Below are 26,266 nucleotides of genomic sequence, written 5' to 3' on the forward strand. Positions count from 1 at the left end.
TTTGTTGTTGACTGGAAAATACGGAAGCAGAATTGTAGTAATTTGTGATGCTTTCATGGTTTTTTCCTCTGCTTGTACAAATCAGTTGTTGTAAAACAGTTTAGGTTGAAACAGTTTAGTGAAGTGGTAGCAAAACCATGAAGAGGAAATTCTAAGTTACTGTTAATTGCTTTTACATGTGTTTTTCTTTTCCAGAATATTTATGCAAGTATGCAGTGCCCTGCCTGATAGGAATTTCTCGAGCCTTTGGTCGCTATAGCAATTCAGAGGAGGCTCTCCTTTCAAAGCTTTTTCCTAAAATACCCCCACATTCCCTGAGAGTTCCAGAAGAGCTCGAAGGAATTCGCCGTCGATCCTTTAATGACTTCAGATCAATTCTTCCCAGTTCTCTGCTCACTGTTTGCCAGGAAGGAACACTGAAGAGAAAGGCTGGCAGTGTGTGCAGCATCACCCAGGTTTGTATGACTTGCTCTGTGTTGGAGTCAGCGCTGAAATGATTTTGTGGTCTCAGTGGAGTAAAGATTTAAGCCTGGATATGCAGAGAGTCTCTTAACGCATTGTTTGAGCAGATGCAAATGTCTTTGTTGTGGTTCCTCAACTGAGTTTCAAAATAGTTTTGTAGTTTCTGAATTACAGAACAAGCAGTGACAGTTAAAGTAGCAACTGTGCTAGTAAGTCTTTACATGGAGCATTTGGCAAATCCCATTCCTTGTGTTATTATCATTAAAAGGCATCGTAATGTATGTCTGTAAAATTGGGAAGCTGCACTTCATGGCTGAAGCTTTCACGAGAGGATACAGGAGCTCTTCCTGGTTTCACGAGGAGCTGTAGATGTTCATTGTCTTGGGCGAAGGCTGGATTCAGATGGTGGTTTGAAACTACAGATTGTTACTGGCATAGTTCCATACAGTAGAGGAGTCATCATTGTGATCTCTTCCCTTTAGTCAAAAGCACTGAACTGGCAATTTTAACTTCCCATTTTTGCCTGGAATTGAGCTGTTAGACCCAGCAATATGTAGTTCCTGTTAGTTTTGCTTGAAGCTGTGTTTCATTTTTAATGGTACAGTCTATTCCCTGACAGGTTTTTAAATATTTTATAAATATTTTCTAAAATACAGCTTTTGTGCAATGTTTCAGGTTAGTCCTGAACGTGGACTTCCAGCTCCCAGCTCTCCTGGAGGATCTGCTGCAGTTCATTACTTTGAAGGTAGATTACCTTAAGGAACAGTCTGTGATTTGGGGTTTTGCTGCTATTCATAGAAAATTTGAAACAAATAACCTTTTGACTCCTTCCTCTGCCTTTAAAATTCTTACAGGAATTCAGTGGCACATGCTGGCTAGGATTTTTTTAAGAATTGTGGTTTAAAGACAGTAGGAAGTAATTATTAACAGCAGTAATTTCCAGGCTCAGTTTTTCACTTGTTTCTTGATTCCCTTCCTGCTAAGCAGTGCCTAGTGCTGAAGAGCTTAATTCAACTAGGCCAGAAAGATTTCAGGAGATTAGGCTGAGTAACTCTGAGGAACAAGAGTTAATATTGTGCTTCAGAAGACAGCTACATTCTTGATCTAGGGTCTGGAATTTTGAGGCTTGTGGCACATTGTATAAATCCAAAACAGCTGCTCCATTTGGAGTGAGCATGATGTGGGTCATTATGGAAGACCCAGTAATCTGCAGAAGCAAGAAATACTGAAGGAGAGACTGAAGTGCAGTGTTCACTAATGTGCATTAGTTACTGTATCGTAAAAGGCCAAAACATGAGAAAGTTTCATGAATTAACATGCAAACTCTTAACTACTGCGCTGTGGTGGAGCTCCATCTGTAAGTTCTAAGTCAAAGGAAATCTTAAAAATAATCTCTCCTTCATGAATCATGTGGAGGACTAGCTCTGCATCTATGCTGTCTTGGTGTCTCTGGTTTTGTCTGGCCCTTTTAGGTGTTTTAACAGTTTGGGCTTTCTCTCTTTCTGGGCCATTCTCCACTGTCAAGCCTTGGCTTAAATTAATTTTTTCCACATTGCTTTTATTTTTTCTTCATGTTGCTATTTCTAGAGGCATCTCTTCCTCAGTCATATAATGGGATTACAGGGTAATTCTTGAATTGCCAAGGAGGAGCAGAGCTGTTTATCATCTGTCTACTGTGTTGAATCAATGTATTCCTCAATGTTGTGATCTTCAGGTTTGAATTAAAAAAATAAACAAAACCCATAGGTTGTAGGTTAGAGAGATACTATTGTAGTAGAACAGAAATAATCTTAAATCTGTAGATGGACAACTTTGTAAAATCTTTTGGATTATTTTAATTGTCTCTTTGGTAGAATTAATGATTATTTCAGTCAGGATTTTATTTTCAGTACTAACTTCTACCAAATATTTCAGCTCCAGTCAGTCCTTGTATTACTTCTGTTGATATAATCTGTGAAGGTCTTGCCTTCTGAAGAAGATGAGTAGTGACCTTGGTTTTATTCTGGCCAAGGCTAACAGCTTAAAAAAAGAAGAACTGAAGACATTTTTTTTGGTGCAAATAAATAGTCTTACTTGAAAGCCTGTTAATCACAAGAATATTACTCTAGCACAGCCAGCTGAGTACTTTAGAGAGGCATGACATGCAATTTCTCAAGAGGAAACAGAGCCAAGAGCAGTTTGCTGAGCAAGTTGTTTGCTTTAATAGAGTACTTGAATCTGAAAAATAATTTGATTCTCTTTGCTTTCAAATTGCTCTGGTGAATTGGTGCCTGTTCTAAAATGAACACTGTGCCATGTGTTCATTTCATCTAATACAGGGGAAAGCCTTGCAGGATGGTTTTGACTTAACCTGTTCTTTGCATCTCTGTGCTTCTGATTTAAGGGGCATTTACAAATGTTTTCAGGTAGATGCACATCAGTAGTGTGGAAAGGTTTGTCAGAAGTATCTCTGACATGAACACAAGTTACTGTAATGAATTCTCTGTTGTGATAGTAAACTCCTAATGACAATTGTATCATAGTTTTTTGTCTTAAATCACTAGTAGATGAGCTGAAATGCACCTCTGGAAAGTTAAAGACTGTGTTAGAAAGAACTCTTTTGTAGTGGCTAAATGCGTCCATTAAATACAGTTGATGTATTGTTTGTAACTTGTATTTCCATCATTTTTTTCTGATCAGGTTCATATCTTCCTGATGGGAGTGCACTGGATCCTGATTATTACTTCTCCACAATCAATTCCAGCTTTTCGGTTTCCCCTCTCTTCAATGGCATTAACAATAAAGAGTTTAACATCCCATTGGAAATGCTCTGGCAGCTGTTGAACATGGTATGTGATGGCTCCTTATCAAGATTGCAGTGACACTGTGTTCCAGATATTTGCTGGAAACAGATGCAATTTAAGTTTAAGCTTTTAGAATTGCAAGTAAAACGAAAACCTTTGTCTCTTGAGTTTGTGTAATTTTATTTTTATTGCATTTAATGTCATGCTTCAATAGCATTCTGGAAAGCTCTCATAATAACCATGCAGAATTTGGAAAATTAAGTACATTTATGTCAATTGCTTCCTGTTCGAGTCTGGCAGACAACTTGTTCTGGTGTAACCTCCATACTGCTAGTTGCTGAAATAGAAGATTGGGTTTTGCTGAGTGAGACTTCCTGAAGGATTTGCTAGGAATTCACACAAGTGACAGAAGCTGCAGGCCCTGTCTGCTTCTGGCATCAGCTACTCTGGAACAGCAGAGAGGCTCAAATGTTCTTGTTGCAGCCTTAATTTCACCTGAGGCTTCATAGTAAAGTGACTTGTGTTTCATGTGCATAAGCAACATTTTATTAAATGATATTCTGCTCCTATCTAGAGTCATTAACAAGAAACATCCTGTTCTAGTTTGGTTTTTTTCCCTCCATAGGTAAAACAGATAGTTGAGGATTCTCTTCTGAAGACCTTAGATGCAGTTTTAGCTGAAGTTGCAGAGGTATGGTTTTACCCTCCTCCTTTAATAACTTTAATGCTTAATTTTTTGCCTTATTACTTGCAAAATGAGTACTTTACTTATGTAAGGTATGCCTTTGCAAAATGACACTAATTTCCTTTTTTGAACAGTTCTTTCAGTGGTTTAAATCTAGCCTTGGACTGTGTAAAAATGGTGAGGGGGTTAATATTTTTCAATAACATAGGAGGAAATAGTTATATTCCTCCATTAGCTCAGTTGTCCTAATACATTACAGCACTGGTTGCCCAAAACTGGTTTACTGTAGACTGAGGTCTTTCTTGCATGTTGTAGTGACATTGTCTTTTTTCACATATGCATTGGTTGTTTTCAATTTGTGGCTTGGAAACCACTGCTGCTGTTTTAGGTGCCATTTCTATGAGTATCAGTGTTGCAGCTCATGGTCTCTCAGAGGTGGCAGATTTGGTTCTTTAGGTCTGCGAATCCTCGTTTTGGAACAAGAATTTGCTTCTTCTTCTCCCCTCCCCTGGGTGCAGTTCTGTCACAGCCTCCACCCCATTTTATGGAGTTTGCCTCATTTCCTCAGGGCATAAAGCTGTGGTGGAAGGGGTGTGTGCTGAAATGTGTGCAGAAATGACTGCTTTGTTCTCAGCCTCCCGTTGAGCACTGCCATGTTCGAAATGGAGGCATGAGTAGAGAAAACTTCAGCCTCTCTTTTTGCCATCTCAGTAAAGTGAGAGCTTTGAGTCTTCCTTTTTTTTTTTTCTTTTTTGTTTTTAGCCCCATTGTTAGAGAAACAGATTTGCTCTTCAGATCAAATAGTGACTGAATTTTATTTAATGCATTGAATGGCTGTACTTTTATTAAAAGTAGAGGGGGAAAAGCTGTGAGGTTATTTCTTGTACCTGTTTTATATGCTTGTTTACGTTATGGAGGTGGAGTGAGATTTACTTATTTGTATTAATGGAAAATACTTCCTTTTGAATCTGACAGATTGCTTCTTTTGTCTTTCAGACGGGTTCTAATACAGATCTCCATTACAAAACCTTCAGTGACACTCTTTACCTTGCTCAGTTTAAAATGCTGAGAGACACACTATACTATATGAAAGGTATAATATTTATTTATTTTTATTTATCCTTCATTATGTTTAGGATCACAAGCATCACCTGTTTTGTATTGAGTGCTTGAATATTTGGTTTGCATTTCCGAGGAACTCTACTTATGGTATTAAATTTGTATTTTGAAATGTTTCCATATTAAAGTGCCATGAAAGTAGAAAAAAATATTTTGGCCACCATTAAAAGGAATAATAGATGACATTCGAATAATCTGTTCACTGGTGGATTTTTTTAGACAGGAGATAAACTTGATTAAATAATATAATTTATAATGCAGCAATGACTTTTGTATATGCTGTTATTTTGATACTCTGACTTCCATCCTTCCAGTATAATGTTGTTTCCTTTTCTTTCTTAAGATCTTCCCAACTCATTTGTGAAGGAAGTCCATGATTTTGTGCTGGAGCAATTCAATAGCAGCCAGTCAGAAGTTCAGAAAATCCTCCATGATGTGGATCGACTGCACAACGAACTGAGCCCTTTAAAACTGCGTTGTCAGGCCAATGCTGCCTGTGTGGATCTCATGGTGTGGGCTGTGAAAGATGAACAAAGTAAAAGAAATACTCTTTGATCTCTGCAGTGTCTGTTCTGTTCTGAGTTGTAGAAAGCCTTACAGAGTAGATGGTGCTCAGAGAAATATTAAATTTCAGTGGAATAATTTTTTACTTTTAGAATACAAGAGTAAAACTTCCATCAAAAGATTGTCATATTAGTTGGCTGGTTAGTTAGACATCTCTTCATAGAAATGGAAACAGAAACTTCCTATTATCTGCAGGGGATGCTATAAATGCTGCTATAAATGCATGCAGCTATTTATTTTCTAGTTTTTGTTTTATTTATTGCTCTTTGTCTTAATATAATGTCTTAACTGAGAAATATCTCAGTTCTTTTATAGAAAATGTTTTTTCTTCTTTGCTAGCAGGACTGGGAAGCTCTTTCTTACTTTTCCTCTATTTTGTTTCTTCTTGAGTAAATCTTATGTCTGCTGAATATGTGGAGGATTTTTTTCCTTTGGACATTGCAATATTTAATTTCTGTTTTGTATGAAGTATGCTCAAAATCAGCTTTAAGTACTGTCATTCTTTCAGTCACAGTGTTTGACAGGGCTGTTTGGTGCAGGTGCTAAGTTTCTAAAACTGTTTTTGCGAAAGCAGCACTAAATCCTACACTACAAGATTGAAACTTATAAATTTGCTCCATTATTTTAGAAATTCCAGTAAGCATTGGGTTTTGTGTGGCCTAATAACAAATTTGAAATATTTTTTCTGTTGGATTTTTTTTATTTAAGGTGCAGAAAACCTGTGCATCAAGTTATCAGAGAAGCTGCAGTCAAAATCCTCAAGTAAAGTCATAATTGCTCACTTGCCACTGCTAATTTGCTGTTTGCAGGTCTGTCTTTACAAGATTTGTCATTAATTACTGAAATTACTCACTGTATCAGTGAATGAGAATTTGGGGAGTTTTACAGGTTACTAGAACGTTTTATCTGCACTTTTTATTACTTTCCATCATTGTGTTCTATATTTGGATTTCAGAGGTCTGGTATGAAAATTAGGAACTGCTTTTAGAATTTTCTTAGCTTAGCTACTTCTTGAAGAATAATATTCATGGCGGGGGTTTTAACCAGAATTTAATTTCTGAACTACTTACCTTCTTAGTCCATTATATAATTAATTAAAATATTGGGACTGGCAGGCCATTGAGGTTTTAGACTAAGCCTTGGTTATTCTAATTTTTGTCTTCTTATTGGGCACTTATTCAGTCTTACAAATGTGGTGTTTTCCACCACATAAGCTGTAAGTTATCAGCTTCCTCTAAATGTTTGAAGTTGTACATTATTTTTTGTACTTGTACTTTATTTTTGGAGAGTGCAGTTCATTTCATGTAACTCCTGTGAAAACACCCAGGAAGAGAGCAGCAAGCCTTGAGTGGTGTATGACACACTCTAGAATAACCTAAAACAGTTAGAGGCTTAAAATGTCTAAATCTTATGCTAAAAATTGAATCTCTCAAACTGTGTAGGATTTATATTGTTTTGTTTGTTTGTATTGAGCTGAAGTTGCAAGCTTGCAGCTGAAATAAAAATAGTACTGTTTTATTCTAAAGCTATGTTTTGTTGGTTTTGTTTTGGTTTTTGTTTTTTTCTTTCCCTTTTTAGGGTCTGGGTCGTCTGTGTGAGAGGTTCCCTGTTGTGGTTCATTCTGTCAATCCATCACTGAGAGACTTTCTTGTGATACCTTCCCCAGTGCTTGTGAAACTTTACAAATATCACAGCCAGTATCACACAGGTGAAAGAAAAAAGCCTATGCTCCAGAATGATTGTTTTTCAACTTTTGTGGCTTTTTCATACTTTTTGGTATTTTGTGGTGATGCAGCTATAGGTGGAAATGGAGATGGAACTGTGTAATTTTTTTTGGAGATGGGGAGGAAGGAAACAAATGAAATTCTGGTAGAAGTGTATCTAAGGGTGAGCAGTAGAACTGCTGTGTGTCTTCTGACACTGAGCACTTCTGTCTTGAGTGAGACTCTGCAGCCAGAGCCAGTGCATAATTAACCTCATAGTGAGGGAAAAAAAATCACATACCCAGTTGGAACCTCCGTTGTTTCGAGTTGAGGCTGTTGTGTCTAATTCTCTTACAAAGGCTGCTTGTCTGCTCTGTAGCCTACTTTGCAGCTTGGGAGGCAGCCACTGGCTCTGTCCAAAGCTGCTTCTTCTCCAGAGTGAACGAGGTCACGTTCCTCACCCTCCCCTTGCACATCCTCTGCTCCAGCCGCATGACTCTCTTGGCATTTGGCAGGTTTTTGTTGTTGTTTTTAGATTTTAATATTGAGTTATGATTTCCAGAAGAAAAATGTTCCATTCAAATTGCTTGGTGATGCAAAAGCTGTAATGCTAGAGCAAAACAGTAAAGTAGTAAGTGGCTAAATTTAGGAATAATAATTTGGGAATAGTCAAATGCAATAATGGCTTGTATAGCTCATCAAGTGGTGTTGATTTCTGTCCTCCTGTGTTCTTAGTAGGTGGGAATGACATTAAGATTAGTGTCACCAACGAGCATTCAGAGTCCACTGTGAATGTAATGCCTGGCAAGAAAGGTCAGCCATCCATGTATGAACAGCTGCGTGACATTGCCATAGACAACATCTGCAGGTAAGATGAGGCTGCACCATGCTGAAACATGTGCTATTTCCCTGGCAGAAGTGCCCATTTAGAAGGTTCTGCTCTGTGCTGCCATGAAGTCTTTGTGCCTTGTTTGGTCATGACTTCATTTTCCTTCAGGCATCTCTTGGTTCTGTTTATGTCCTAACTGTAAAATAATAATTCAGTCTTACTGTTTTGCTTCCCATGTCTGCTAGTCACCATTTTCAGTAGGTAGGTGTTTGTGTAGATATTCAGTAGGGTTTTTTTTTTGTTTTTAGCTTAGGTTGTCACATTGACTGAGCCTCATGTAATGGAAGGATTGTCACACACTTGTGTGGGCAGTGATTATTTTTCCCTTTTAGATAGCTGCAGAGAGCTAGAGGGAAGACATAGTTGGTAACTAGAGACAAGGAATTAGAGTTTCAAAGCAGTGAATTCTGAATTTACCTTGTTGCATATTTGCATCATTATTGTTTCTGGAGAAAGCAGAAGTAGAAACTCGTCTTATTTTCTAAAATGTATCTGCAGTGTTCCTTGGCAATCAGTTCTTACTCTTCAGTATAAACCTTCTCCCCTTATATATAGATGGCATGAATTTACAGTAGTTAAAAGTGATATGTTTTATTGATGCATTATGTTTTTTCTGTCCATTGTTATTCCAGGTGCTTGAAAGCTGGCTCAACTATAGATTCGGTGATTATTGAGGCCTTTCTTGCCAGTTTATCCAACCGTCTGTACATCTCTCAGGAGAATGATAAGTAAGTTGTCAGTCGTCATAAAACAATTTTTTCCTTCACTCAGTGAATCTGAAACTTACTCTAAGATATATGTACTGGCAGTATTATTTTAGAATTGAATGTCTCTGAGATTAATGGGCTTGTGCGTGGGATCAAGATCTTCCCCATGCCAAGTCTTTGCAGAGCTGAGCCTGTTTTCATATTGAGAGGTATGGATTCAGTTTTAGCTGATTGAGTCAGCAAATCTTTGGTGAATATTAGCCAATTTTGATTCCTCAGCTGAGTGATGCTTTCCCTTCAAGCTTCAGCTGTCCTTTTTGGCTAGACATATTTGTCACTTGTGGCATTTTGCCCTGCTTTTAAGAGCCTCGCTAACCAAGAAGTCTCATGGGGAGGTTCTGTAGTAGCTGGTCTGACTGTCTTAGGATTTTGCCCATAATTTTTGCCTCTTTTCACTGTTCTGTTAGAACAGCTTATTCATGAGTTACTGTGGACTTCTTCAATAATGAGTTTGGGAAAAGTTATTTTTTATTTTGAAAATCAGCTTTTGCAAATATATCCTCTAATGTTGGGGATGGGGGATGTATAGAGTGGCAGTATTAAAGCTGCTGGTGATGTTTAAATTTAGTATAGGAACTGTTACTTATCTGAAATGTAACTGAATTCTTGATAACTTGTTGAACAGTTCCATTTATCACGTTGGGATTTTTCTTTGTTGTCCTAACAGGGAAGCTCATTTGATTCCTGACCACACAATTCGTGCTCTAGGGCACATTGCAGTGGCACTGAGGGAGATCCCAAAAGTGATGGAACCCATCCTGCAGATCTTACAGCAGAAGTTTTGCCAGCCCCCTTCTCACCTTGACGTACTCATCATTGATCAGCTTGGCTGTTTGGTCATCACTGGAAATGTAAGGAAAGAACTGGCCAAGAGAATACCAGTTGATTATTCCTTTCCTTTAGTTAAATGGAAATGTAATGCTTAAAAGCTTTGCAGAAAGCTTTTAAGGCTTCTCTTTTCTGCACTACATGTAGATACTTGTACAGTCTTTGTGATACGAGACAACAAAAGCTATATAATGTGCAAAGTGCTGTCTCTGTAAAGAAGATGAATCCCCATAGAAAATAAGAGTCTTTTTTTAAAAAGACTATAAAGCCCACCAAACTCAATTTTTTCAAAAGTTATTAAATTTCTATACTTGGCCTATCACAAATAAGTAGAGAGTATTTTCTTTTTGTATCAGTAATTAACTTTCAAAGTCTTGTATGTACAACATTTAAAAATATAGAAGATTGTGTTCTTCAGTCATGCAAAGATTAACTGACTTTTTCCTAATGTTATTTGTGCATATGAACAAGCAATTAATTGCCAGAACTCAGAAGACTGAAAAAATGGTTTCCATCAGGAAGGCAGAATTAAAGAACATAAACAATTTGCTAAGATTTGATCAATTTAAAACATTCACAAAAGTACTTGTACTGTTTGCTTCATGGAAGCTGAAACCATTGCTCAGGCTGTGGCTGCACACCTATCTGAAGAACTTGGTAATACTTAGAGTATTTTATAGGGCTAATCTTTAGAGAGATTGTATTCAATAAGCTTTACTTAGGGATTTGGTTTTGGTTTTTTGCAGCAATATATTTACGGTGAGGTGTGGAATCTATTTCAACAAATCAGTGTTAAAGCAAGCTCAGTTGTTTACTCTGCCACAAAAGACTGTAAGGACCATGGATACAGGTAACACTTAGCTGTTTTCCTTAAATGTGTGACAGCTATATCAAATACCCTTTGTGCTGCTTTGGGGTTTTTCACTTTTTCCCCACTATCAGGTTTTATTACAAGTTTGTAAATTGTACTGTTCTTTGATGTTAAAAATAAATACGTTAATTTAGAAATAATAGCACTTCAAAATGCAGAGATTCCTGAAAATGCTTTTCACTACAAGTAGCATTGATAACTTTTACTTCTGTAAGGGGTCAGTTTTTGTGAAAGCTAATTGACATTGATTACAGACTTATGTTATCTGTAATTACAGTAATTAATTACTAAATTACAGTAATTAATTACTAAATCTCTTAGCCCAGAAAAGCTGAGAGTATAGTTTGTTTTTGTTTTTAATGTGATCCTGGTACTTGTTAGGGATTAAATTCAAACCATTAACAATTTAATTCTTTGTATGCAAGTTATGCATTGTTGTCCCCACTAAAAGTAAAGATTATCACAGAGTTTGTTGGTAGTTGGAGTAGGTGGATACCTTTCAATGCAGAATGGGAATAGCTGTTCTGTCAGTATGTTTTAACAATGCAATCTCAACTTCAACAACTGATATGAGTTGTGATTCTTCTGCTCAAGAGCTTTCCCAAAACAGAAACACTGCCCTTGGCTGCTTAAAGTACTTAAAGTACTTTCCTTGTGGTCATGACAGCATCATAAATGGAACATCTTCCAAAGGCACAACTTAAAAATAGTTTTTCACTTAAACCAATTGCATTTCAATTGTCAGTGAAGTGATGTGCTGCTCATAAAAACCGCAAGGAAAAAACTGGGTGGAAATACGTCAGTAGTCTTATTACAAGAGTTACTGTCAGTATTATGAAGAAAACACTGACAATATAAAACCTGAGGAATTGCTTGTTCATAACTGTTCTTTCTCCTCAGGCACTGCTCCTTAGCAGTCATTAACGCCCTAGCCAACATTGCTGCCAACATCCAGGTGGATCACCTTGTGGATGAGCTGCTGATGAACTTGCTGGAGCTGTTCGTTCAGCTTGGGCTGGAAGGAAAGAGAGCTAGTGAGAGAGCAAGTGAAAAAGGACCAGCACTGAAGGTCAGATACACACTGGTTTTTAATTGTGTGCAGCTATGCTTTATGTGGGTGGCACTGCTGAACACACAGGGAAAACCCTGGGTGTGCTAAGCCTGAAAGTGCATTCTGGTGGTGGTGTAGGATGCCTGACTGGTCATGTGGAGTGTCCCAGATAAAAGAGGGAATAACTGCAGTTCAGCTGAGACTGCCTGGAGTGTCCCAGATAAAACAGGGAATAACTGCAGTTCAGCTGAGACTGCCTGGAGTGTCCCAGATAAAACAGGGAATAGCTGCAGTTCAGCTGAGACTGCCTGGAATGTCAGAGGCAGAGCTGCAAAGGGAAGCATGGGATGCTCTGGAATCAGTATGAGAGACAAACTGCTGCACTGACTGAAAGCTGTGCAATTCTGCAAATGGAGAAATGACAGAATTCAGATGAATTGAGCTAGGAGGCAGTGTTTCTTTAGTGTGAAGATCCTGAGAGCTGTTCTCACTAGAACATTCTACTCAATGCAGAGTACAAGTTATGAAAGGCATTCTGAAGACTTCATTTTCAAGAAGAAATAAAGAGGGTAAAACACTGCACATGCTGTGCTCCCCAAACAAAAGCAAGATTTTCTTCATTAGTTTGCCTATGTCTCTTCTCAACATGCTAAAATTCGCTTGATCACTATTAAAATGATCAGTGATTTTTTTTTTTGTTCTATTTTCAACCATTCAAAAATTATTTTTGTGAGAAGAAGAAAAAATATCTTTTCTTTTGCTATTGATGTTAGTTGCCACAGATGTTCTCTGAGTATGCCCAGGAATAGAAGTCATTCCATCTTCTTCACTCTCAGTGCCATGTATTATCATAAAGATGCTGATACTTCATTTTTTTGACAAAAAGTGCTACTAGAAAAATGGGTTTTCTACAGAAACTGTATAGTTCTGCTGGGTTCTGGCTATTGCAGTTAGTTTGTATCTCTGCTATGACTCTGAAGCAGTGAGTCACATGCAGTGGATTGTCCTGAAGTTAACAAAAAAACTATGGTGACTTTTTCCAACTGTCCCTACCCCTTAGAATATCTTCTGTGCTATTATTTTATTCCCTTCAAAAATATTTTTAAACCTATCTTTTGTTTTCTTTATCTTGACTCTTCAGGAAAGCTAACTGAAATTTGGTTTTGTTGGGTTGTACCATTATTGTTTCATCTGAAGACTATTTGGCTTTGTTTCTCTATTGCTCTCTTATTTCCTTCTTTGTTTTTCTTTTTAAAATTGCTTCCTTTTGTTTTATTCCACTTCATGCAAAGCTATACCCTGTTAGCACATCTTCCCTCCTCATCTGTGTGGGACCAGCAGTCTCTCTTGTAAGGAGGGAACTGGAGCATTCCCTCTTTCCCACATCTAGTGTGGAGGGATAAGGGAGGTTGGGAAGGACTTCACAGAGATGTCTCAGTGTGGTGGCTGTGCCACCACTGTTTGCATGATCAGAAAATGTGAGAAATTATGTGCTGTGCTCAGTAAATGTTTTCAATTCTTTAATACTCTGCTTGGTCAAGAGCAAATACACTAGTATGGCTGCAATTTAAAAAGTCCTAAAAAGTTCAAGGAAGTCTGTGTTTTCCTTATTCTTCTTATATTTCAATGGAAAAGGCTGCTCCTCCTGCTTAAATAAATTCTTGAAAATCCTTTTTACAGGCTTGTTATTTTTGGCTTAATTTTGATAGTAAAATGAAACTTCTGGTAAACATTTGATACTTGTCTGTGGCCACCCATTTAATGTGATCATTTTTCTAGCAGTTATTAAATATCTACAGACGGTGTGCTAAGAGGGGAAAAAATTCTTTCAATAGTCCATGAGGAAAACCTGAAAAGCTTTGTTAAAAGATTCCAGGGTGTGTTCAGTCCTGTGGATTTCATAGGTGCTCTCCTGACCACCATGTGCACATCTCTTTGCAAGATACAAAGTTGTAATTGCAATGTTTGATGCTTGAAATATGTCTTTTAGCAAATTCTTTAGAAATGCTTTGTAGATGTTTTGAACATTTACTTTTTTTTTTTTCAGGCCTCCAGTAGTGCAGGGAACCTGGGTGTGCTTATTCCTGTCATTGCTGTGGTGAGTATCCAATGGATCAGTTGTTGCAAACAATAATTTTCCTTGCATTTATCAAATACTGATGCTATTTCTAGCAAAAAGATTTGATTAACTGGTAGTGCAGAGGTTACCATCTAGGAGAAATGTAGTATTAGTGTAAAATAATACATCTAAGCGGGGGAAACATTCATTTAATAATGACAAATCTCTTGAAAATAAACAATCTGTGATTCGGCGTTATATTGTTTCAAGCCACGAATTCAGGAGATCCTTAAGTTAAATAATACTGCAGGGAATATTACTTTGGTATTTGGCATGTAGTGTAATAAACAGCACATAGCTATGGCCTGAGGAGAAGTGAAAAACTAGAGTTAGTAGAAACAGAGTGAAAAATAAATATTAGTTTGGCAGCACAGTGAATTCTGCTTCTTAAAAGAAAAAAAAAATCATAGATAAAGAAGGGGGTAAGTGTCCCATGTCTTCTGGAATGAGAATTGTCTGTCAGGCTGAAAGCATTTTGGGAAATGTGCAAGGACACTGATGTCCATGCCAAACTAATTTATTCTGAAGCATATCTGTGTTCACTCTTGGATATAATTTTTGTCTAGGAAAAAAAACATTTCTTTTAACAAAGTACAAGTGCTAATTCAGGAAAAGATTGTAGATCTAGACCTCCAACAGAAAATTTGATACATCCAGGTCAGTAGGACTATTTGCCTAACTGCTTTAGCTTTAACAAAAAAAAAAAGTCACATCTAAAAGATCCATTGACAAACTTCCTGGAGGACAAAAGGCATCATGCTGCTTGTTTCCCTTCTGAAGCTGAATTATTCTGTGGAACTTTTCCTGCACAGCTGCTGGGACAAAAGGGAAAAATGTATTCCCTGCTTGCAGGAGGGATGCCTGCTTGTAACTTCTCATACTGCACATCCATTAACAGGCAGGAAAACAGCATTCATTTCATACTCTTCCCCCACAAAGCTCTTCACTGAAGTTTGTCAAAAAGATGAGTCTAAAATTAGCACTAGTTAAAGATCAGAGGACTGTTCCTTTCCTTCCTGTATCTCTTCCACTGGCTTCATACATCAGCCCTCCCCAAATTCAGCAGTGATCACAAGGACCAGTTCCTAACTTTAAAGGAATGTGTTTATAAATGTCTTGGATCACTGTTACTCAGCAGTTGCTCAGGTTTTGCATGAGCCAGCTAGTCCTGCATTGAGATGTTCTAGTGGGTGGCATTTTTCAGCTGTCAGTGATGCTGATTTGAGTGAAAGCAGGACCATTCCTTGCATATTGAGAGAAGTGCTTATTAGAGACTTAATGTATAAGTTATGGAAGTACTTTTCTGTTTCAAATTTTTATTGATGATACATTTGTTCTGAATAGCTATGGATAACTGCATTTTTCTTAACCAATGTGACCTTTAAATGCAGTCAGATAGTGCCAGAATCTGAAGCAAGAGTTAATGGTTACATTATGGTTGTTGAAGTAAATATTTGACTTTCTTGCACAATGTATGAAGATCATGAGTTTTGAGCAGTAGCTGATTTGCTTTTCTGCTTGACCTCTTTGCCTTGAGTAATTGTCTCAAAAAAGTCCCCAAAACCCCATATTGCAGATGCTCCAGCTCATTCAATCATTGATAGACTAATTCAACTTAGGGCATGAATATTTAAGCTTTTGCATATGCTTTTCTTTTTTGTATGTGTTTTCCTTTTTGCATACAGATAAAACAGTATAAATATCTGCATACAGATTAAATGTGTATATGAATGTTAATTTCTGTTGTGCACTTCCAGTACTGAAAATTGTCTATCATGTGATGGACTTAAAGGACAGGAATAGGGGAAATAGAGTTTCCTACTCAGTGCCAGCTCTTCATCATCTTCATCAGCTAATACCAGTGTTTCACTGGCTGGCAGGTTGAAAAACTTTGTGTATGGAGCATATAACTGGAGAAGATGCAAAATTACAAACATCAGTATGTAAAAGCAAAATTAAATCAACAAGCTAAACTTAATATTGAAAAAAAAACCTTTTTAAGAAAATCCGTAGTTCTTAAAAAAAATATCAGTTTAAAGGACACTTTTGCTAACATAAGACAAACTTCTGATGTATATAGATAGATTAATATAGTATTTGATATTGCAGAAAGTAATAAACATACTCTCACTGGATTATGAGGCACATTTTTTTTAAAGGTATGATGTAAGGTAAGGTGTGCAGAGGTATGTTCATTGTCTTTAATAATTTGAATGTATGGGGTAGCTCTGTTCCTTGAATCAGGTAGACAGTGATACTCTACAGAGTGTGGGTAAATCTTCTCATTTTCAAATGTGACACATTTGAACAGATTTTGTGTTGTTACCAGAACGATTCAGACAGTTTGCAGTGACTTGAAAGGTTTTGTCCATTAAATCAAGCATGGAGACTGCACTGGAATATTAACAGAGTGATTGATATAAATGGCTTTTTTTCTAGAGCCAGTTGAAAGAGCATTTTGCTGACTGCTCTCCTTGTAAAGGGTATTGTGAGGTTATCATTTACCAGGCTGGCCTAATTCTGAAATGAAGATCAGAAGAAGTATTGAAGTAATACAAGTTAGATCAGGGAAGAGTAGTGGATCCCTTAGTATTTCATTCCTCCATGACTTTTGTGTCTCCTCATTCCTCATGGACATTTCTGGTCCATGAGCTCATTGTGTGCATCAGTCTGAATTTTAATACACATTGTGTTTATTCACTGAACTTTAAATGATGCAAACGAAAGAATGGAGATATTTGATCTGTTTCAAGTTAGATTGTGTAAAATGCCCAGGAGAGACTTAGGTGTCTGTGGCTGGTCAGGTATTCAGGATTTCCTTAGTCCTATTTATAAACAGACATCCTAGCACAAATTCAGAGCTAGATTTCAAGACTCCAGATAGTCTAAATACTTTATTGATTACATTTTATACACTGTTGCAAAACACCAAGTGTAAGGTACTTAATGATTTTTTATTTTTCTAGTAATACACTTGTATCAGTACATGGCACTAATTGCAGACAAATTATCTGCTGCTCTGAGTCCATTCATGAGAAACTACCTGTAGATAATATGTTTTCTTTTATACCAGTGACTTTTGCATTGGCTAATACAACAATAAATTTTCCTTTATGATACTGGTATTTTAACATAGCATTATACAGCCCATGTGTAACAGAGTGTTGGAGGCTCTTCTCTGCTTTTAAGATGTGGCTGGGTTGGCAACTCTGCCCATGAAGAGAAGGCAGCTGGTGCGGTGCTCGTAGATCAGGAACAGAAACGGGCGGTCCACGACAAAGCGGATCTGAGTGGAGAGAGGCATGAAGCCCACGGTGGTTATTGCTGCAGCCTCTGTGCCCTCCTCATTCACTGTGATTGTGCCTTGGTGATCAAACTGTTCAGAAAAACAAAACAAGAAAACAAATGAGAGAAATTGAGGCTCTCCTAAGTACACAGCCTTTCCCACTCCATGTCCCACACCCTTGCTGGTCACCCTACACAGCACCAAAAACCTTTGGGGTTTGTTCTGTGGAGAAGCCTGTTCCTGACTGACCACAACAATCTTAGTGCCTTTGCATCTGATTTAACCTGTGCTTCATTATGTGAATAGACAAACCCACAACTCTCCCTCCTATATCCTTCAGAAAAGATGAAAAAATACTGTTTTAGCTTACTGTGTAATATTATTGCTGAGCTGCCATGTTACTGGGTGATAGAGTTTAATGAGAGAGGAGGTGAAATGAGGAGTAAATACCCTGTTAATGGTGACCTTCTCATCTGATATACCAGAGTAGTCGCCTTTTCCATTGAAAAGTTCTTCTATTCCCATGGATCTCAGATAATCAATCAAGTTATAAGTCTTCTCCAGCTTAAATTTAGGCAGAACCACTTCTCTTGTTCTAGTAAAAATAAACAGAAAAAGGAAAAATCATTGAGCAGATATTTATGTGCATGACTCCTTTGCTCTACAAACCTGTTGTGGTTTGGATTTTTTGCTGTTTTCAGCAAGCAGGACACAGATATACAGGACTGTACTTTTGCTTTCAAATCTTGAGCATCATGACTTTTAAAACTGTGCTTTAACAAATTAATTCCCCTGTGAAAACTGATAAACTGTTTGTCAGTTTGTGATTTCATTTATAATGATTTGCATTATTTATGTGTATAAGGTATGTGACTTTGAGCAGTTCTGTGCATGCTTGTAACAAGTGTCGAGCTGTCAGATTTTCTGAAGTACTAAACTGGAGATTTGTCACTTACTATGTACAACAGAAATAGGTTGAATTCCTGGATAGCACATCAAATAATCTCCTTTTATCAAGTCTGAAGACAGATACTCCTAACCTGTCATCTTTCTCAAGGGAGGCTTTATTATTTTTCCTCTCCCATGATTGTGATGTCCTTTGATTATGGAATGTGTTCCTTTACACACAGCTCTGTTGAAATGCTCAATTCTGAACAGAAGAACATAGGCTGATGTGACCAAGATTATTGGTTCAGAATAATGTTATTTTCACAGTCCTGTTTTTCCTTCTCATAGTAAACTTTACCAGTAAGAACATGTTCTTTAAATCTACATCGTTAAATACTCAATAGGAAGGCTTTTGAAACTTCATTACGATTTTCTACCTCAATTTTCCTTGATTTCTTGATGGTATGTAAATTCTGAGAGATTACTGGTCCTGATTTTTAATTCAATAAATCAAATTTTTGGAGGTTTTGTTTCATATTTTTAATCAAATGATATTGTCTTCTGCATGCATTACTTATCCTCATCAGTCCTCAAGAAAACACATTAAGACTTCAACAAGATGTGCTTTTCAGCGGATACCTGTTTGTCATGCTCTTCTGCCACTTTTCTACCACTTGAGGTGTGATCTGCTTTTCGAGGGCTTTCATGCCAGCCAGTTTGTGTGGGAGCACCACGAGCATGCTGATGTTGCCCACGAAGGGCAGCTGGATGATGCTGCAGTCCAGCTCGGGGTCAGCAGCAGCCAGGAAGGTGCCCTTGGTCTGCATCATCGGCACCTTCACCGTCTGCTTCTCGTTCAGCCGGAAACTTCGCTTCGTGGTCATTTCCACTGGGAACTTATTCTCCCAAGTTCCTGTTCATGCAAGGCAGAAGACAGATAAAACCCCAAGGTGGCTGTTTAATGAAATGTTCCCAGAATAGATTTACACCAAAACTTTAAGTCAGGGGGATTGTGATTTACTGTAGGAAATCGTTGATTTCAGTGAAGCCTGAATTAGAAGACAAGTTTTAAAGCGACTTCAGAATTCCTGGCTTTTTAACATTTGTCTGAATTGCAAAAGCAAGTGAATATAAACCAGAAATAAGAATTTAGTTGGTGTGTATTATTTTCCCCTGTGAGGAACCTCGAAATTTAGACAGATGCAAAGAATTTTTTAGGGTTGGCCTCTAGCAGAATACCTGATCCAGCTGAGTTTTCTGAGAGATGTGATGCTTGAATCCAGTTCTGAAGGCACCGCTTTGGACAACATTAGTGGTGTATCAAGCTAAGCAAGAGCTGCATTAGTTTTGCCTAAGGTTGTAAAAGATGCTATGCTGAAGGCATTATGTTACCTTAATGCATTCAGAATGGTTCATTTGCTATCTTAACCAGAAGAATTGGGGTGTTGACTGCTATATTCTATGATCCAGTTTGATGGGATAACAGGCTCCTGTACATGTGCTGCAATCTGACAAGTGTATGCCCAAATAATGCAGTCCAACACATTTTGCAGCCCAGAATGCTTTGCCATCGGGGTTTGAAGCTTTTTATATGGACATACTCTGGATACCAGAAATATTTACTGACTGAAAGAAGGTTTTTTAAATGCAGTGTTCTATTGGTCTTTTTATAGAACTGTGTCTCTGGAATAAACATCTTTTCTTAAGGGGCAGACAAAGCTGGAAGATTATAGTGGAAGTAAGGTTACCAGTATTTCCTGTAAAAACTCAGGAATTTAGGTCATCATTGGCAAGCAAGTATGTGAGCACTGTGACTGTGTGGAGAGTCTACAGTATAACCTTAATTGGCTCCTTAGTCTGACTTTGCCAGATTTACTGTAAATAAGGAAAGAAAAACCTTAAGTCCAACTTTCATTCTAATAGCTCCTGCACATATTGGGCTGATGGGGACCAGTTTGAGAAGTGATCAGACTGTGCTTATTAGTCTGAAAGGTATGGGGTATAAAATGGGTTATGCTATTCCCAAACAAGTATCTCACTTCCAAGGAAAACCCAGTATCTGGCTGTTTTCCAGGGAGCAGAATTCACAGATGAAGGACTCCAGCTGGCCAGTGACATGGGGCTGCTGTGGGCTAGGGGAGCTTCAGCAGCTCTGCCATCCACTGAGGGGTGGGAGACAATCAGCTCTTCCTAGTGAAAGAGAGGAGGTGGGGAACATTCTTCTTGGATTCAGTTTTGCAAATGTGTTGGGGTAGAATACTGATCTCCAGCAGGAGCTGTGTGGCCAGCAGAAACCAGCTGGCACTTTATGATTTTTGTGACTTTCTGTTTTGAATCTTCCCCCAAGATGTTTTTTGGATCTGTCTGTGGTGGGAGATGTTGGTGGCATTGTTGGCATCTATGGTGGCAATGTCTCCATTGAGTGACTCCACTTTTGCATTTGTGACTGGCATCTCAGAAAAAAATCAGGACATTTTGGACCTGTCAACATTTGTCAGTTACCAAAACTGCCATGGCTAAAATAGCCAGGTCCTACTTGATAGGAAGCTCATAAATGATTACTCAGAGCTGTGCAGAATGGGGGGTAGGCTGGACATCTGTACAGGGTAAAATGTGCTTCTTACCAACATAAATAGTTTCCAATAGTTTCTTGATGGTCTTTAACATTAAAGGAGGTTGAAACCTCAAGTATCCCACTACTCAGTCTCACTTGTACTGAACATCTCTATATCTGAAAATGCTTATAGGTTTCTTAGTTCTGATGGCTTAACAGAGCTTTTCTGCAATGGTACAAACAGTGCAGATGGAAAGTTGTGGACAAAATTTGGCATGTTAGAAGGAGTAGTGGGGAAACTAAGAAACCTAGAAGCAGAACTTGCTTTTAAAAAAGTTCAGTTCCACTCAAAGTAGAATTCCCAGGAAATTATCACTGTAAGACAAAAGAATGAGAGCAGTAGAAATTGATCATTTTTTTGAGGGTTAGAAATCAGAGCTTTCAGCAGATGGCACCAAGGTAATTTGGACTAAGGACTTCATGGGCAGATGAAAAACCCTGAAGTCTTTTGATCTCGATGACTCAAGAGTTCCAATACCATAGCTGTCTATTTTGTGGTGTTTTTGTTATTTTGAGATGGCACAATAATTTCAGAGTGAGACAAAAGGGTATTTCAAATTTCACCAAATTATGAAAAAAAAAGGTATCTGTTTCACTTTGTATTGTCCTTCTCGTAGGATGGTTTAACAGGCAGTAAAGCCCTGTATTTAGTATGATATGATCATCAGGGGTGTAGTCAAGGATACAAATGAGTGCCTGTTGAATGGTACATGAGAATGGGAGATTATCTGGATTTTATGCTAGTGATTGCTTCGGATTCTTTTAGGGGTAAGTGGCATTATTCAAGGATGTAATTCCTTGCAAGTGAGTGGGAAAAGGTACATTTAGAAGAATGTTGCTTCTATAACCTGCTGAGATAGCAGGTCCTTTGTTTCCTGGAAGCAGGGACATAACTGGGGAAAAATAAATTCCTTTATGAATTATGGAAGGGATTGTGTTGTACTTGCAAACACTATTACTCTTTTGGGCTAATTTGTCTTTCATTACCAATATTTTAAGTTACCTTCATCTGATTTTCTTCTTAAACAGTCAGTGACAGATTTCCTTTTATCCTCAGTTCTTCTTTCATTAGCACCTCCCACCTCTTGCTCATTTAATATAATTTTAAAAGTTTGTTGAAAAACGAACAAAGCTTTCAACCTGAGGCAGATAACTTGAAAATTTCACTACAGGCTCTTAGTTTAAATGTAAAGACATTGAAAATAAGAGTTTATAGTAAGAATATATTGTAGAGTCTTTACATCAAGCCTCTTTAACTGTTCAGCCTTTACTAATACATGAAGAAACCCATATCAGCATACCATTGATGCTGAATTAACTGAAATAGTCCATGTAATGAATGTGTTTGGTTTTAGTTGTAGAAGAGCAGTGTTTTGGTTATTCTCTTAGGTCCCCTCTATGGACTTGTTGACAAGGATCACACTCTGATCATATTTAAAGCTTGTTTCCTTCAAGCTAAAATTCTTTGTAGTTGTTTGTATGAGTCTTGAATACTTCAGAGATGTTAAGTGCTTTAGCTGAAATCAGCCTGTAGCATTTCAGTGACACCAAGACTGAATGTGACTAATAACTTGCATATACATCTATACCTCCCCATCTGATACAAAGCTGATGCTTTCTGGGGCTATTCTGCATTCATATGTTGTTTTTCTGTCTCACTGTGAGTCATTAAGGTTTTGGAAGTAGTAAGCATTTGCTGTATGCATACAATACCTTCAGAGCATCATTGTGCTACAGAAACAGGCAAAAAATGGGCTAATAATACAGATTCCTAATGAGGGAGTCGGTAGATTTTTTGTAAGTTAAGTTCTGTCTGGGATTTCTAATGACATATGGTAGTGCATTGGAAAATCCATCACCAAGATTGAAATATTAGAGTCTTACCTTTAAAGTAAAGACAATTAAGAATCATCATCAATGTTGTAGGGTTTATATTCACAAGAGCTTCCTTTATTAATCCCTTGGTCAGCTTCAAGATGCGTTCATTAGTTTTGGCTATGAAGCTGGGATCTGAGAAATCAGCTTGTTGGGCATCAGCAAAGTAGTATGTTTTCATGTTGGTTTTGAAATCATTGAGAACAGAAAAGTCTTTACGGATGTAGAGGTCGTTGACAGACCTCAGCGTGTAGCCAAAGTTGCGCCTGAAGAGCCGATGGGTGAGTTTGCGGAAGAGGTTGTGAACAGTCATGAGCTCGTATTTGCTGCTGGCATTGATGAAGTCTTGAAAGCCAAGAACAGATAACACTTCCTGCTGGGTTTGATCCTTCAGACCCAGGGAAATCATAGCCATTGCAGTGGAAATACCAACAGGAGCCATGATAATATTGTCTGAGGAGCTGGCCTTGTCTGCCACGCTGCGGTAAAGGTCGAAGCCAAAGTTTGCATTGAGGATATTGAGGCGCTGGATTCTGGTTTTGCCTTGGAATAGTTCAAGAATATTTCCTTGTTGAACTTCTGAAACAATGTATGGGGCAGCATCAATAACATCACTGTAGTCATCTTCACTCAATATCTTGTCGAGGTCTAGGTAGTCCTCTTCCTCCTCCTCTTCAGGAATCAAGTCATTAGTGATGGTGTTTTCTCTGTGGAACTCAAGTGGTAGGTTTGGCATGTAAGTCCCGTTTTCGTGTGGCTGTTCACCTTTAAGGCTTTCAAAATGCTCAGAGACATCCTTGACTCCACAAAATGTGGAGGTTATGATGAGAGCAAGGGTAAGCAATTGAAATAGGAGCTTCATTCTGACAGGTGAAAGCCTGGAAGACAACATAACACAGTTGAGAGAGTCAAGGATAATTGAATTTTAGTTATCTATTCCCTAATTTTAGGTTCATGCTGATTTCTGTCGCAGCAGCAGATCTGTAGTTACCCTGTTAGACAGCACTGTATTTTTGTGGAACAGATGTCAATTAGATGGGTAAGTCTGTTTTAGTGGTAATTGGTTTTGCTTACACAATGCCTCCAGCCTGCCAAAGAATTGGTTGACCTCCTCCCATACAAATAGTCATTACTGGCATATTTCAACAGTTACAAACTCATTACCCAGAATACGTGGGACTCTTTATTTTAAACTGTTGCACTTAAACTGTGCACTAACTGTGCAGCTGAAAATACAGCATGAAGTTTGAAGATTTCAGCTTGGTAGGAAGAACAAGGACTCCTGATTCAATCCCCTGCAGAAACATACCAGAAGGCTGAGATGTACTGAAAAATCTGAAAAACAAACATCCTGTAGCTACAACAAAAACTGAAGTTTTGGGGGAGTATTTTGGAAAAGCAAGGCAACAATTTGGTGAATAAAGGCAATCTAGGCATGTACAAAGAATTGTATTTGCACTGAGTACCATTAGCAGGACTGCAGTGGGGGGAGGGTTGGGCATAAACATCTGGCCTGGCCTGCTCATGGCTGTACTCGGGTGTGTTACTCAATGTCTGTGCACCTCTTCTGCAGCTGTCTGTCCTCATCTGCCACTTTTATAATGGGTTGTCTTGATTCTGTTTTTGGCTTAGTTATGTTTTGTTTCACTTTTGTGTAGCACTGCAGAACTCGTGTTGCTTTCTATTCTCTTCGTGATTTGAAGTCTCTGTGGGCTCCCTTCAGAACTTTGTTTCTCTAGGCTTACTGTGATCCCAGTTCTAGATTTGTAACCTCACCTCTTTTGTTTGAAAATACATTTAAATAGAACCTGCATTTTCTAAGGGAAACTTAATCAGTCTGTTCATCTACTGAGCATTGGACTGTTGCATTTTAAATTTATTTTTAACATCAAGAATTTTCTTCAGTATATATTTGAAGAGAATCCATCAGACTTACTCAGCTGTAAAACCCTCCACCAAGAAGCAGGTTTGAGAGACTTTTCACCAAAATATTTGATGCAGTAATTAAAGTGATCTTAAAAATATATGAGAAAGTGCAATTGCCTCTTGAGACAGAGATAAAATTGTAGGTGTTCAATAGATCTATCAGCTGAAACTGAATGGGTATCTGAATGCCAGGCCTGGAGTTTAGCTCAGACTTAATTATAAAGTTATTTCACTAATTTATAAAATTATTCTCAATTGATACACTTTCTTGAGTAAAAAGACAGTTATTTACAATATAATACAGGACAAAATCCTGAATACAGTTAAAACAAAAATCTTTCTAAGGTGTTGATTAAAATGCTTTTTAAATGAGGGAAGATAGTTGTTATGTGAAGTATAAAGGTTCATATACCTGTACCTGTTCACTGACCTGTATATCAGTGAATAAAACCTTGAAGGAAAACATTTTCAAACATGTTGTAACAGGATTGAAATAACTGAGCTGGCAAGATTAGTTTTTGAAACTCTTCCCCCAGACTCATTTGCTTTAAATCCTAAAATTATTTAAGGTGATCCTCCCATATAAAATAATACATTATTTTGCAGAAAGTGTCCAAATATGTATCCAAATAAGATGCTTATGAATTTGTTTTACAGGGTGACTGAGCATCTCGAGTCAGTCTTTTTTTTATTGTTTCTCCGTAAATTCATTTGTTTTTTCCCCGCCCCCAGAAGCCAGGCCCTTAGGGCTCAGATACTCTGTCCAGTAACCATTGATAAACATTTTCTGCTCTTGGCACAGCAGAATTTGCTGTCTGTATTCCCAACTTTACATTCTCGTCTTCACCAAACTTCAGTTATTGCTCAGCTGCACTTACACAGGCAAAACATCCCCCTTCTCTGCAATATACATGTCTTCGGTGAGATCTACCCAAAATAACAGAAGAGGTAAATGAAGCTTACCTTTAAGCCACTGTATGGGAGGGATGTGTTGAAAAGCTCAAGTAAAGGGAACAGCAGGGTTTAAAACTGAACTTTGACGCTGATTTTTTGTGTATCTCCCAAAGTAAACATTCTCTTAACCAAACACTGCTAAACTTACTTCGTCAGCCAAAATCCCTCCCTTGCCTAGTGATCTCTGCTGAATTCTCTGTTGTTTGTTGAACTACTTTTATAGTTTTGTTCCCTTTTGAGGAAGGTCTTTGAGCAAAAATCAGTGTGTATGTAAAGTTTGGAAGTCAAGCACACACATAAACTTGACTGTTAATGACAGGAAAAGCCATGTAGCTGCTGTTTTGTGCTGAAATGGGGGACAGGGAGAGCATCTTCCTGCAAATGTGTTTGAGGCCTCTGTGGTTGTGGTGGGGTTTCTTCAACTGGTGTTGTATTGGTGCAAAGATTTCCATTGCACAAACAGCTTTTTACCATAGTGCTGTTCACCAGCTTAAACTCAGACTGATTTTATTGTAATAGAAAGATTTTTTCATGCTTTTCCTTTTTGAATGACTAATCTCCCTCATGATTTACAAATGCATCCAAAGTTGGCTTTATGTAAGGTTTCACTGTAATACTGCTGGCTCTTATATCTTAAGAGAATTATTGTGGTTAGGGAAAACTTCTTCAAGCTAGATTAGAATGTAACATTTTGTTAATAAAGTTTACAGCAGTAATATACTCTCATATTGCATAAATCTTGCGGTTTAATGGACAATTTCTTTTACTTTTTATACACTGCCTGTGCTTTAACTCTTTTTAGGATAACACACTATGATCTTTGTTATATAAATTTGTCTAAAATTGTATATCATGTTGGCCAGTAGGATATACTGCTCCTCT

General features: G+C 37.8%; 2 protein-coding genes across 3 annotated transcripts in view; one reads left to right on the top strand and one right to left on the bottom strand.

Annotated features, from left to right (window-relative positions):
- The window catches only part of PI4KA (phosphatidylinositol 4-kinase alpha), a 54,314-nt gene that overhangs the window by 4,912 nt on the left and 23,136 nt on the right, over positions 1-26,266 (top strand). The window contains exons 6-19 of one of the 2 annotated variants that reach the window (XM_021549910.3): positions 196-455; positions 1,138-1,207; positions 3,142-3,290; positions 3,871-3,936; positions 4,927-5,023; positions 5,393-5,584; positions 6,322-6,422; positions 7,192-7,321; positions 8,052-8,184; positions 8,838-8,933; positions 9,640-9,823; positions 10,547-10,650; positions 11,572-11,740; positions 13,770-13,820. In XM_021549910.3, the coding sequence (XP_021405585.1) occupies positions 196-455; positions 1,138-1,207; positions 3,142-3,290; positions 3,871-3,936; positions 4,927-5,023; positions 5,393-5,584; positions 6,322-6,422; positions 7,192-7,321; positions 8,052-8,184; positions 8,838-8,933; positions 9,640-9,823; positions 10,547-10,650; positions 11,572-11,740; positions 13,770-13,820 (1,802 nt within the window). The remainder of the gene's footprint in view (positions 1-195; positions 456-1,137; positions 1,208-3,141; positions 3,291-3,870; positions 3,937-4,926; positions 5,024-5,392; positions 5,585-6,321; positions 6,423-7,191; positions 7,322-8,051; positions 8,185-8,837; positions 8,934-9,639; positions 9,824-10,546; positions 10,651-11,571; positions 11,741-13,769; positions 13,821-26,266) is intronic. The other variant, XM_021549911.3, reaches the window with a different exon arrangement.
- On the bottom strand, positions 16,717-25,526 carry SERPIND1 (serpin family D member 1). Its single transcript, XM_021549912.2, has 5 exons — positions 25,394-25,526; positions 22,514-23,382; positions 18,655-18,928; positions 17,578-17,722; positions 16,717-17,217 (listed from the first exon to the last, which is right to left on the bottom strand). Exons 2-5 carry the CDS (start codon positions 23,364-23,366, stop codon positions 17,026-17,028), a joined length of 1,464 nt encoding a protein of 487 aa, XP_021405587.1. The 5' UTR covers positions 23,367-23,382; positions 25,394-25,526; the 3' UTR covers positions 16,717-17,025.

Source organism: Lonchura striata, chromosome 18 (assembly GCF_046129695.1).
Source record: "Lonchura striata isolate bLonStr1 chromosome 18, bLonStr1.mat, whole genome shotgun sequence".
Taxonomy (NCBI): domain Eukaryota; kingdom Metazoa; phylum Chordata; class Aves; order Passeriformes; family Estrildidae; genus Lonchura; species Lonchura striata.